Source organism: Uloborus diversus, chromosome 10, assembly GCF_026930045.1.
Source record: "Uloborus diversus isolate 005 chromosome 10, Udiv.v.3.1, whole genome shotgun sequence".
In the NCBI taxonomy this organism is placed as follows: Eukaryota; Metazoa; Arthropoda; class Arachnida; order Araneae; family Uloboridae; genus Uloborus; species Uloborus diversus.
The window spans coordinates 123039045-123053691 of NC_072740.1; the positions used below are offsets into that span (position 1 = coordinate 123039045).

Sequence of the window (14647 nt, forward strand, 5' to 3'; positions counted from 1 at the left end):
AATTCATTAAAAACTAATTATTTGATTTAGTTTCAGTGTATAACGTTAACTGAAAGTTTAGGTGAATACTTTTTTTAGTTTCCATTGTCTACTAGAAAAACAAATTCAGGCTTATAAAACGTTTTTATGATGACATGAAAAGTAGAATATCATTCTAAATATCATTCTAGCACAGTAAAACCAAATAGATTCTTAGTTTTAAGTGTGTAAAAGCAGATTAGCAAAAACATTCCAAATTGGAGTTTTAAATTTTAGCTTAAAATTTAAAACTTAACTGTTTGTATATAGATGCAGGTTATCATTGTGAAATTCTGTCATGAGTAGTTATTTTAAAGAGAGAAAATCACCCATTTTGCAAATTTTCCTCCCTGTTCTATTCATGTATGGATACTGATAATGCATACTAAAAAAAATTTCAATGAATATGTAGAAAATAAAATGAGTAGATCGTCTTTTCCCACAACTGTGATTACATTAATAGAAATTATACACATTTGCAAATGGATACTTGTGTGAACAAAGTATATATGCATACAAAATGAAACAGTTTTTAAAAGAATTACATCAAATGTACAACATAAAACACAATGGAGACACAGTTTCAAACTAAAACTGAATGGTATGCAGCGAATTCATTAGTTTTAGTTTTGCCACAATTGGTTACAAATAAACGATGAGAAAAACTAAAATCATTTTCTATTTAAAAAAATTTAGCATAGAAAATAATTTATAATTCTGAAGAATAAAACAAATGAAAGATTGTGCAAGATGAAAATTTCAAAGAAGCAGCAAGGGAAAAAAATGTTTCACTTGATGATTTTTCAAATATAAATGTAAAAATAACAGATTTTAAGAACTAATGAACAAGTATATGTAAATGGCAAACAGTTAAAGTAAAATATTGTTTATGAGACATTTTGCAATTATTAAAATTAATATGTTAGCCATGCAAATGTTGCTGTTTATACATTTATGAGATACATATATTTTTAAGCAAGTGTGAAATAGTTGCAGAAATAATGTAAAGCACTACAAAAAGAATTACTTACAGATTAGCTCTTTTTAATGTTTATGTTTAAAATTCATTATCTTAAAATTAATTTTACCAGATTTTATCTTTTGATATTTCAGCTGAAATAAATGCTTTGAAATTATTGAAAAAAAAAAAAACCACTATCAAAGCACAATAATGTAATACATCAGCGGTCGGCAACCCATCGATCGCGATCGACCGATCGATCTCGAGCCCATTTTCAGTCGATCATGGAAATATTTCGGATTTTGCTTCCAAAGTCAGGGCCGTATATCCAGAGCCCCCGCCCCCCCCCCCCCGAAACCCGAAATTTTTTGTAACGTAAAACAGAAGAAGGTTTTTTTTTCTTTTCCACTTCTTATTGTCAGAAAAAGAAAATAACAAAAAATGTTTATTCTTAATTTTGTAATAATTAAACGAGTGAAAATTTGAAGAGATACAGAAAGAGCAATTCTAGTTCTCCTTTGCTGAAAAGCATACTTGAAATTTAGACACTTATTACGATTTTGTGCTCTCTTTCCCAATTCAATTCAGCGCTGTCCAGGGCCAAGGCAGGCCCCTTGTCAGTTTGGTAGACTTGCCCTATTCCTACCCAAAACTCTCATAAAACTTACACTACACCGATTTCGAGCAGGGGACTTCCCAAAGGTCTAGCCCCTAGTTTCCGATTAGACTAGTATCTGGTTACCAAGTTGTGCCAAATTCAGTTCCTTAATACATCCTGGGGGGGGAGGAACAAAAATCATGATTCTTGCGTTTTTGTAGCATACAAGTATTTCTCAAGAGGAATTTTTGTGACTCATATGCTTCATGACTAGTCTTTCATTTAATATCAAATTTAGTATTTTGGAACTCCTTTTGTTATTGCTTGTTTTTATCTTACTTCTACTAGAAACAGTTAATATCTTAAGCATGGGGAAAATAAGTAACAGTTACTCTACTCTACTTCATTTTCTGCACTACTTGTGATTGAAGAAAAAATTGTTTATTTTGAGAGATATTTTGTTACATTTATTTTTAACTTAAAACAGGTGTGTTTTACAAAGTTATAATCATTTTTTAAGACTGTATAATCAACTTCTGGAAAGTGCAAATGAAGTGCTTTAAATAATTTCAATTGTTCTAGAGTCTTCACAAATTATTTAGGTTCTTGAAATTCCTTGAAAAGTACTTCAATTTTTTCTCTAATCAAGAAAATAAAGTGTGAATTGTCCGAATGGCCAGAATATTACTCCTTCGTTACTATTTTCTGAATCTCTACACCATTTCTTTTAAAGCATTTTGTACAATTTTTACTAGAGGGCATTTGATGAAATGGGGAAGGGGAATGTTGGAGAAATAATCAAAAACAAACTACACTAAAAGCCAATTTAAGCAAGTGATGATATGCTTCTCTTTTCTCCTCCCTTGTTTTTCCTCTCTATTGATTAAATATCAACAAATTGTCGAACAAGCAATTTGTATTTTGATTGATCTTGACTTGCAAAAGAATGAATAACTTTTGAAAGGTTTTTTCGCACATTTTTCTTCACATTTTTGTAGTCTTAATTACCACCATATAAGGCCTCAAAATACAGATTTTTATATCTATTTTTTAAAAAAATTTCCCCGGACCCCCTGAAAATATAGATACTCTAAATTCCACTTAAAAGGCTACTCTGCTGTTATCCTTCCCACTACAAGGTAAATAAAGAAAAATAAGAAACTAAAATAAAAATAAAAACTGTGGGAGCATTAAAGAACAAGAAGAAAAATGTGAGAGTTGTATCAGTAAAAAAGACACATAGGGGGAAAATGGTCTATTTCACCCGCGCCAAAAATGTCCGGACCGCAAAAGGGAAAAACGTACCTGCAATAGCTCAATGCCCCATTCTAAATCCAGCTCTGTAAATGAGTTTAAAATTTTTTATGCAGGTAAGTGTGCCAAAAAATAAATATATGTGTGTGTGAGTGTGTGCGCGTTTGTGTTAGGGCAATGTGTAAAACCCCCCAGGCCCCTCCCGAAAAAAACTTTTGGATACGGCCTTGGTCAGAGTGCCATGGAAAACATAATTTTCCAGATTGAAATTAAGTTTAATCAGAGCGTCCGAGTCATTTTTCTGACTCTGCAGCCTTGGGTTTAACATCAAAATCGATTCTTATTTCAAAAACTTCCAAACTTTTAATGCTCACTGGAATTTTTACTGTCATCATTTTATTAATTTTAAAGCAAACAATAATAGTTGTTTGAAAATATTTTGATGTAAGTTAATAGTGTTTACATAGCATTATTTTAGCAATTTAAAACAACACTTTAAAAATATGTATGTTTTTATCAGTTAACCTACAATTTGTAGTAAACTTTAAAAGTCGATCTTCAGTGAATTTAGGTTGCCGACTGCTGTAATACATTATTCAGTTGTGTTTTTGGATATCATGTCTTGCAAAGATAGGAAGGGATTTTTTTAAAAAATCGATCACGTAATCATATGCAATATATTGCTACCTTTTTCACAATATGCTTTTTTTTTTCTTTTAAATCAAGAATAAAAATCACGCAATGACACATTGTTACACATATGAAATGTAAATGTAAGAAACATTATTTTAATCTGATGACCGTGTTTTAATAAAATGTTTTTAACTGCATTTATACTTTGAAGCAGAATGTAACATTTTTTGACATGAAAGACAAATAGTTGCCATCCAATGTCTAATGAATGTATGAGACGAAGTAAATGATTATGAATGAAAGTAAGATGAGCAAAAGCACATGCATACACTAAAAAACTGCAGTAACCTGGTTCATCTGATATGCGAGTAACGTAATGCTATTCTTGCTTCAGTTTCATCAGGCATATATGCAGTACTTAGACCTATGGAAAGAAGAGCTCTGCTACTTTCATTTTCATATTTCAGCGATTTTATAATTAAGCCTCTATTGAGGTTTGTCAAAAGTAATATTATGATTTGAAAATCTGTGGAAAAAAAAATCTGGGTCTTAATAAAGATATAAAACTTTGAAATAAATCTGAATTTTTTATGGTAAGTGAAAACTTTTATTTAGGCGCTGATTTATGAAATAAATTTCAATAAATTGTAAGACTCTTTTAAGTAAAAAAGTAGAAATATACCTTTAATAAAACATATATTTCAAAAGATAATGTACATCAAATGAAACTTTTACAGGTTAACAATAAGTACTAAAATAATAATAATGATTATTATTACTATTATATAAAATCATAAGCCATATTGCATGTGTGATTGAACAAGTAAGGCTGAGCAAGTTCGAACTTACGGATTTGAAATCTAAAGCGAAATTTTGATGAAAATGAATTCAGATGTAAAAGTCTTTAAAAACGAGATTATAAAAGAATATTATTTCTCTCAAAATTTGGAAGAGGAAAAGAAATAATACAAAGGTAACCGCTAAAATGAGATCTTCTCCCAAGAAACTTAACAAGTTGAATGGAAAACAATAAGCTGGCAGAAATATGTAAAACTCTTTTTATACTTTTAAATGCAGCAACTTTAATTATAGCACAACAGACAAAAGAAAATATATTGATTTTTAAAAATATTTTTCATGAAGTTTGCCACAGCTGTAGATCATTTTAATTAAGTGTCCCATAAGTCATCAAGCAGCTTTTAAAAAGATAAGCTTCCAAACTGAGGTGTAGGGAAATTTGCATCTGATATCTTAAAGTGCCTGATTTATTTATTTATTTATTGATTTAAAGCTAGATAATATCCACAGAACATTCCAGCAATGGAAAAAGGAAAACTCAGGAAGAAATTTGATTGTTTGTTTGGAAAGCAATGTTTTTTTTTTTTTTCTGACTTTACATATGCTTAATGCTTGAGCAAACTTGCATTAATTGTGCTTGGAAATTGTCTCATTCAGTAAGATACTTTCAGGCCATAAAATAGTTTCATGTTCAATTTATATGATACAGTTTGACTAAAGTCATTCTTTGTAAAAACAAAACACACACGCATAAGCCCTGTGGTTTATACTGATGAAATGACCTGCTGGTCAAAAAACTTTTCTTTTGATCTGACTTGATGGCAGCATCTGAAGTTATATTATCAAGTCATACTACAGGAATAAGAAAAAGTGCAAGAATTAGTGACTCATGGGCTTTCTTTACTAAGTTGAATCAGCTCATTAAATTAAATGTCAATAAATACAACTTTGCATCTTGTAACGTGTTGGTAAATCAAAATAATGGCAGAAATATACATGTATTCAAAACAATGTAATATTTCAAAAAAAAAAAATAATAATAATAATAATAATAAATATGAATGAGTAATATGTAAAAGAAGCACATAAATACATGATCTGAAACTGTTTTTAACAATATGCAGAAACATTTGAAGTTTTTCTCGTATATTAAAAAATTGCCTTCTACATTAGTTTTAAAAATAAGTGTGAAGAAATTTAAAGCTTCTTCACATACATTGCATTTTCCTTACGTTTTTTAACAATAAATACCTTAAATGCATATTCAAATAAAGTATTTTTAAAAGTAACACTTTGAAATAAAACTTCAGCCATTCTTTGTCTAAAGTTCTATTTCACTTTTTAAAAAGAGGCTTGTTTAAAATGATGCAACACACTGGAAGGCACTCATGTAAAAATCCACAGATTTACCACACTGCAGTTAGAATATCAACTATCTCTCAAGTACCTCGATCTAGAGCTTTCATAAATTCCTCTTCAGAGAACTGTACAGCTGTAGCAGCTTCCACATGCATCTGAGGTAAATGAATAAATTTTTAAAAAAATTAAAACATTACTTTATTTAATGAGCACAAAATTTATGAAAATTTCAAAAAATATCAATATATTTTTTCACCCATGCCATGTGTCAACATATAAAAAACTTTAGACTATAAGGTAAGAGGCAGAGTGTGAAAGAGAAAGGTAAAAAATTTTTATATCTCATTCTGATATGGAAAAATAATTAAACTAACACAGAAACAGCATGACAATTAGCGCATAAGAACAAATAATTTGAAGCAATAAGTATTCTTTTAGTGACAATAATCTCTAGTAAAGGATAGGCTTTATCTCACTATTTCAAATTATGGGTCAATCATAATACAGGTTAGTAATTTTACGGTTGTTTGTAAATAAAAAGCTTATACAACTTATTTGACAAAATGAAAACTTGATTGAAACTTAAAATTTTTAATTCAAAAATATTATTGAAATGAAAACCAAATTCTGTCTGATAGAGAAACAGTAAAAAAAAAGCATAAAAATACAGCAAAATATATACAGTAGAACCTTGATATAACGACCCCCTACGGGATCAACATCATATGGTCGTTGTAATGAATTGAAAAAATAATTTTAAAAACGAGCAAAGAAAAGATCCAACAGTACATACCTAGAGAACACTTCTTGTATTCATTTGTTCCATTCTGTATTTTTGAAAGAAAGACTTTGATTGACGCCTGTTTCAAGTTCATTTGGGAATTTTTTAATATCACTGATTCCATATCCGTTAGATTTTGAAGGAAATCTTCAGAATTAAATTTCCTTCAAAATATTGACCCAAGGCATTGATTGCATTTAAGGCTTCTTTTTCATTCACTTCTTCAAAAGCTTGGACGATTTCTTCTCCGTCGTCGGGATCACAGATTTCTTCATTTCCAGTAATATGGGCAGTAAAATCATCCTCACTCAAATTTTCTTCGCAACACTGTAAATTTTCGTCCACCACAACATACTCCTCAAAAGATAATTGATGATCCAGAAATTTGACACTGAGGAGTTAGGTCATTTCATTAGTGTCTGGATTAGTGTTGGGAGTATCATCTACAGGGAGCACCAGGCGATAAGGGTTCCGGCAACAATCCGAATTCAGCTGACTGATTTCCCAACTCTTTCTGAAATTCTTCTTTTGTCTTAAAGCCGGCATGACAAAAACAGTATTGTGTTTTACGGAACATCATTCCATGCTGATTTGGCTAGATGCATAGCACCTAGGATATCAATGTCGTACATCTTCATATTTTCCATAGCGGCAATCATTCTTCTGACTAACATTTTTCGATAGTTGGATTTGAAGCAATGTATAACTTCTTGATCTAAGAGTTGAATTACTGCGGTGACATTAGGAGGGAGAAATTCAAATTTTACGGCTTTTAAATTGCCGATTGCAGATGAGCACAGCAGTTGTCAACAATCAGCAAAATCTTTCTTTTACTTGCAGCCAACTTCCGGTCAAGTTTTTGAATCCATTCTTCGAATAAGGCACAAGTCATTCATGCTTTTTTGTTGTTTCTGTACAAAATCGGTAAAGTTTTAACTCTTAAAGCACCTTGGGCTTGCCAACTTTCTGATTAATAAAAGAGGCAACTTCTCGGTTCCCGTCATGTTTGCCGCAAGAAGAACTGTCAACCGCTGCTTTGAACGTGTTCCTCCGTGTGCATTTTCTTTACCTTTAAGTACCAGACTTTTATCAGGCAACAGCTTGTAGTAGAGAGCCGTTTCATCTACATTAAATACGTCGTCTGGCTCATATTTTTCTAGTAGAGTTTTCAATTGTTCTTTCCTCCATCCATTGACTGTTGCAGCATCGACTTCCTCACTCTCATCGCATAGCTTTTTAAAAGAGAGTCCGTGCCTTTCCTTGAACTTCTCAAACCATTTATTTGAAGCTTTGAAATCTATTTCAACAACTATTTTTTCGGAAAAAATCTTAGCTTTTTCTTTTAAAACATTTCCATCTATTGGAGTATTGGGTGACCGCACCATTTTGAGTCATTCCACTAAGGCTTTCTTTAAAAGCAGGAATTTTCCCTCTCGTGCATGCATTCTGGATTTTGAGACACCTGCATCATTCGCTGCTAAAATTTAATCTCTGTTTTTGAGGATCATGAATAACGTGCTGTTTTGAACACCAAACTGTCTCGCAATTTCAGCTTTTAAACATTTATTCTCATTGACCGCGGCCAAAACCTTGCTCTTAATTAATAGAAATTTGGTTTCGCTTAGCCATTTTAATGAGTGAATAGTGCAATATTAATTTCTCAAACTTGGAAAAGAAAGAAGAGTGACGTACGTCTCCTCTACAACCCCGCCACACTTCATGTTTCCGGGCCGAAAAAAGGAAATTTTCGAGAAGGAACTTCTAATAGCAAAAAAAAGTTGTGTATTGCCATCCTAAACATGGGAAAAATAATTAAAAAAATTAATATTTATGTCTTCAGATTGTGCATTGGCAGCCAAGTTTGAAAAAAAAGGTAAAAAATGGTCAATTTTCAAATATTTTTATAAAAACCCAAATGTTCAAAATTTTTGTTCTAATACCATTTGCATACTTCCTTTTAATACTTTCTTCATATATCTTTAAAAATATTTACATTCCTTTGCACTTTTTAGCTCGCACATAAGCCGCAAATTTACGTGAAGTTAACCAAAAATTGACCTGTTTAGCTTATTTTGCACATTGCAGTATTTCTTCTTTTAGGTCCCAGTTATGTTTTTTTTACAATAAATGTGCATTAAACAGCTCTTGGCTGGAAATTCACTTGCATTTTATTGCATTATCAAACCAGAACATACCACAAGTAGATGATTGCACTTTGTGTTCCACCCTGCTCTTCCCAAGAGTAATTTTGAGCAGGACTATGAAGTACATTGTAAAGTAACTTACATTCACAATAATTATATGATTTTAAACAATTTTATGCGTTTTGAGCAAGATTTGAACTTGAACTTATGACTCAGTTTTGGCGTTGATCTTTCGGAATAAAAAGTTTATCAGATAAATCCATCTCTTGCGACTAATACCTCAAATGAATTTCTACAGATTCACTGGTCAGTTCTACAATCCTTTTACCTGCCCGAGTGTGATATGGAATTAAAAAAATGCAGACTTAAGCAAATGTATAGTTTCTAGAAGTGATAAAATATCCATGTTTTACACACCATCACTGAAGTGGAGGAAAATAAATAAGTTGATCAATTAATCAACTGTTATGTTTTGAAGCTTTAAATCTTAATTTTGGTGGATGAAATTCTCTTATAGCTATAGAAGTGCTTTGTGAGGGTAATCTTTTGCACAGTGTACCATACTGTAATCCAATTACTTTGAGCTTCGCCTCTTGTCCACTGCCATGACCAATAACAATTTCTCAAAAATAGCAAAGTAAGCGTTTCTTTGAATGATCAGATCCATGATGTTTAAAGGATTATCAAACACCTGACTTGTAAATTTTGTAACATTAAATAAGTGTACAAATCCATGTTTCACGGACATTTGTTCTTTTTTTAAATTTTAATTTTATTGAACCGTAGATGCATAATTTTTAAAGATATAATTTACAAGGGCCCTCAATCCATTAGTAGTTTAGTTTGAAAAATATACGGACCCAGTACTCTGTTAGCACTTGTTAACGAATGCTAATGACTGGAAGGTTTTGGTTGTGGGAGATCGAGATCAATATCACATTTTCATTTCTGTATTACATTGACAATATACCTTAGCTCACTTTTTATATCAGTTTAAAAATTTCGACTTCTTCCGACCGAGTTCTATCTAATTTAATTGTATATAATTATACAAAAACAATTGAAGCTGTACCCATAGTTCAGTTTTTGTTCCTCTTTTACACTCCAGCTGTTGAGGGTTATTGAAAGAGTTATTTAACTGGTTAGTGAGGCAGTAGGTTGGGTATTTTGAGATGATACATGATATGAATTAATGGGAAAAACTTTATACTCGCGATCACCAACAAAAATTGAGTCAGAAGTCCAACTTCAAGCCTTGAATGAAACTTATAAATTTGTTAAAAAAAATATAGTTATTGTGAATGTAACAGGGTGGAACACAAAGTGCAACCACCTACTTGTGGTGGGTTCTGGGTAAATTGCAGTAAAATATAATTGCATTTCCAACAAAGAGTTGTACATTGCACATTTATTGTAAAAAAAAAATTATAACTGGAATCTAATAGAAGAAATACCGCAATATGTGAAATAAGCTAAAAACGTCGATTTTTGATTAATTTCACAAAACTTTGCGGCTTATGCGCGAACTAAAAACTGCAAAGGAATGTAAATATTTTCAAAGATATATGAAGAAAGTATTAAAAGGAAGCATGTATTAGAAAAAAATTTCGAAAATTCGGATTTTTATAAAAATATTTGAAAATTGACCATTTTTTAATTTTTTTTCAAACTTTGCTGCCAATGCGCGATCTGAGGACATAAATATTAATTTTTTGAATTATTTTTCCCATGTTTAGGATGTCAATATACAACTTTTGCTATTAGAAGTTGCTTCTCCAAAATTTCCTTATTTCGGCCCACCCTACCGGGCATGCAGTCTCCCGCCAATTGGGAACTTGAAAATTGTCCGTTCTTACAACTCGACTGCTTCTCCTCCCTTCCCTCTGACCTTTAGTTCTCCCCTTTTCGTCATGCCCCCTCCCCTCCTTTAAGCAAACACAAAGAGAGAAGTACAGGTTTCTTGGAGTTGCACCACAGGACAATGTACAATAGCCGACTTGCTCATGAGTTCTGCGGACTAAAATTGGCGGTCACTCTAACGAAAAATAATACGCTTGCGATCGTTTAAATGATTCAAAATTAACATTATTCCTATGGTAAAATAATTGGGACTTTTTAAGATGGTCGTTCTAACAAAGGGGTCATTGTATCAAGGGGTCATTATACCGAGGTTCTACTGTAACATATAGAACAATCATTGATTTGAAAGTGATTAATACTATTAAATGTACATGAAAACAATATGGACCTTGGTGTCTCATTGTGTTTCACATTTTATACCTATATAAATAAATTTATGCCACATTTCAAAAGTACTGTCGTAGTTGCTAACATTCATAGAGCAAACACAGAAACAATGCGATGGACTTTGGACATGGTTAAAAACATAGGAGTCACTAAAAGGAGTGGAAATTTCATGACTCAAATAAGTGTCTAATCTTCAGAGATATTTGAGATGATGTGTGCAGAGTATCAACTCAGTACATGAAATACACCGCCAACTCAGTCATTTCCAGCCGAGGACTGCAGTTTCGTGCTTATTAGCACTCATCAGCCCGGCATAGGAAAGTGACTGTGCTGGAGATGGAAAACCTCTTATGGAAGCCAAGAGGGCCAAACAAACTGTTAGCTAATGTAGAATTAGCACAGACCAGCCGAGTGACCGAAGCAATGGTTCGGTCACTTTCCTATGCCGGGCTGATAAGTGCTAATAAGCACAAAATTGCAGTCCTCGGCTGGAAATGACTGAGTTGGCGGTGTATTTCATGTATTTCTGCTTAAGCCCTGGATAATGGGCGGTAATTTACTGAATATATCAACTCAGTAGTTTTATAATAAATGCAAATTATAAACATTTAAGAATAAACACTGAAAAAAGTTTATATATACTGACCAAAATTCAGTTACTGAATTTGAAAAATATAATCTTTTAAAAATAAAAAGTTCATTAAAAATTTGCTATTGGAGAAGGATTGTAACCAACAGAAATTATTGTCATATTACTTCCGTACTTCAGAGCCAGAAGGACACAAGTCACAATATGGTGATTTTACAGGAGAGAGGAAAATCTTTTTTCTGGCACAAAGGGATGAGACGTACGCTTTTAACCCCTTTAAAAAATTGAAAAAGATTTTTCTTTTTTAAGAATTGCATTCACGTAGATTGAAGAGGAATAGGCTTTTACATACAATGCACCAATAAACCAGAAATCGTAATTCAAATCCCCCTTCCCCCCCCCCAACTAATATCTACGTTTCAAGTCTTCTAATGAAATTATGTCATGGGTCAAGCACTATATGGATGCCTCAGTTGCCAAATCGATTAACTCCACTTTTTAAAAAAATCATCATTTCTGCTTTAATAGTGCTTAATCAATGCTTAGCATGTGAATTTATATTAAAGTTTTGGTTCAGTACATTTCTGACCATGTGATGGCAGAAAATGTAACACAAGGTCCTATTTACTCCTATGTAGGGGAACAGGGGTGCCCATCTCCCCCCCCCCCCAAGCTCAATAGGGCAATATCCCCCCCCCCCCCAAAAAAAAAAATTCTCGTTTTCCAATCGGGTAAACATAACAGTTTTTTGAGTGTCTAACTTTCAGTCAAATTCACGGAGGAGGCGGGAGGAGCTAACAAAAACCTTTTGAACTGAAGTATTGTTGGAGTGTTGACCCACCTCGCCTTCCAAAATTTTACAACGTGGACCTTGAGTAAACAAGTTTTGGGTATCCCTGAATTTTGCTACACCTTTACTTTTTTCGAACGTATGAATAGTTACAGGGAGAGTGGATTCAACTTTCTGGCTTGGGATGGAGTCATTACTAGATGTATACAATACAAATCTTGAAACGGAAATTTATTGTCACTTAGATAGGAAGTTCAGGGTTTCCCGCCCGGAAAATGTTCAAAATTGTAGTTTTAAAACTACAGTTTTAAACGATATCTGGTGATGTTATGGGGATAAATAGTTTGGTGACCCCCTTCCTGGTAATTTTTCAATATTGAAACTTTAAAAGCGAATATGTAGATAGTCTAACGTTGTGTTAAGGATGGCTCTCCTTTGTTTTCACAATTGTAGTTCTAAAAACGCAGTTTTAGACTATCTGTGGTAATGTTAGGGAAATAAGATATCCTAGGGCTTGCCCCAGGGAAATTTTCAAAATTAAAGTCTTAAAAACGCGATCTATGGTTGGGGGAAAAGCAGTTTTCTGAAATTGAAGCTCTAAAATCGCAATTGTAGCCGACCTTTGCGACATTAAGAAAAAGAGTTTTCGGAAGCTCTCCCGAAATTTTCTCGAAATTGAAGGACTGAAAACCAATTTTAAGACGATTTTTCAATAATGTTGACAAGAGTGGGGGAGGGGGGAGGAGGGAGAGGGGCGCTTCCCCTAAACTTTCGAACTTGTAGCTTTAAAAACCCAGTTTTGATAGATCTTGATAATGTTAGTGGAAGGTGAATTTCGGTGCCATTCTCCCGGCAATTTTTTGAAATTGATACTCCAAAAACGCAATTCTAGGCTTGTCTTTGATTGTGTTAAGGAAAGAGGGGGGAATCAGGGGTTCTCGCCTATAAATTTTTCAAAATTGCAGTACTAGAAACGCAGTTTTGGATGACTCTTGATGATAAAGAGGGCGTTATTCTGGCGTTACAGTGGGGGTGCTCTCCTGGAAGTTTTCCAAAATTGAAGTCCCATAGCCAAAAAAATCACACACACCATGACAGATATTTTTCGGAAATCCTCAAAAATGGATTCAGCTATTGAGCACACATCGAAAATCAGAACTCGAGAATTTTAACGAATCAAATATCCTTCTATACATATCAGAGATAGAAGAAAGTAAATAAAATTTACGAAAAATAATTTAAACACCTTAAGAACAGACTAGTCTGTTCTTCCATCAGCGAAAACCAACATCACTGAAAGTTTTAATAAAAATCATCTAATGATAAATTGAAACAATCAGTTTAAAAATGGTAGAGAAGATGGGAGTAAAAGTGAAATGTGTGAAAAATTCTTCATAAGCTTAAGCTAGTTAATGAAGAAAATATATTAATTGTCGATTGGAGAGATAAAAAATATGTTATTTGCAAACTTCAAAACTAGTTCTTAACGACTGTCGAATGAATCAATGAATGACTAGAGCATACTGGTCAGAATTATTACAAATAATAAAACATTTTTAGCCTCTCTCCCTCTCATTGCTGTCACTCGTATTCATCATGCAGATGTGCTGCTATCGCGTGGACAAGAGAGGAACTACCTTCCACCTTGATGAAAAAGCAGCGGTCATTAAATTAGAATGCAACAGACACGTTTCTTTTGTTCCTATCAAGAAAATACTGTTTGAGTGGTTTTGCTTAAAATTTTGGAACAAAACTAGACCAATTATACTACGTTCGTTTCCGCAACAGTAAAGGTATGTAGCTCTCTTTGTACAACATTTAATTACCTTCGTTATCATTCTAAGTAATTGTCTGTATCGTTCTGTATAGTTATATGACTGCATTTTTTAAGAAAGCTGTACGAGCAAGACAAAACCATGTACTAACCAAGAGGCAAAACCGGGTACTACCCCCATACACTGAGAGAAAGACATAGCCAAAGGAGGACAAGAAAAAAGGAAAAACTGTCATTTTGATATGCTCCCCATACAAGCTTCATCTTAAGGCAGCATTAGAAGAAAAGAAAAAGTAAAATGATGGAAAGAAGCCCAAAGATGGATGGAAGAAGAAAAAACCTGAAAAAAAGATAAACGAATCAAAGAAAAGGCAACGTTATAAAGATGCCAAAAAGGAACAGATAGAAAATAAAAGCATCCAAAAAAAAAGAAAAGAAAAACCAAAGGAGCAAATGAGGGATGAGTCCAGTGAAGAGGATGACAATACTGCCTGCATTTCCTGCAATGAGTTTTATTCGAACTCCAATGGTAGTGAGGGATGGATCCAATGCTTCCAATGTCGTCGTTGGGCCTATGAAAGCTGCTCTGGGGCGGAAGAGGAAGATAACTATTTTACTTGCAACTGGTGTAAATAGGCCTTATATTACAGCAAAAAATTAAAGGTAAAGACAATTAAATTTACTGCCAACTCATCAATATG

The 14647-nt window shown here is 32.9% G+C and overlaps 1 protein-coding gene across 1 annotated transcript in view; it reads right to left on the reverse strand.

Annotated features, from left to right (window-relative positions):
- Positions 1 to 5701: 5701 nt before the first annotated feature.
- Positions 5702 to 14647, reverse strand: part of LOC129231323 (testis-expressed protein 9-like) — a 30184-nt gene continuing 21238 nt past the window's right edge. Inside the window, exon 10 of the mRNA XM_054865612.1 lies at positions 5702 to 5776. Coding sequence (XP_054721587.1) covers positions 5702 to 5776 — 75 coding nt within the window. The remainder of the gene's footprint in view (positions 5777 to 14647) is intronic.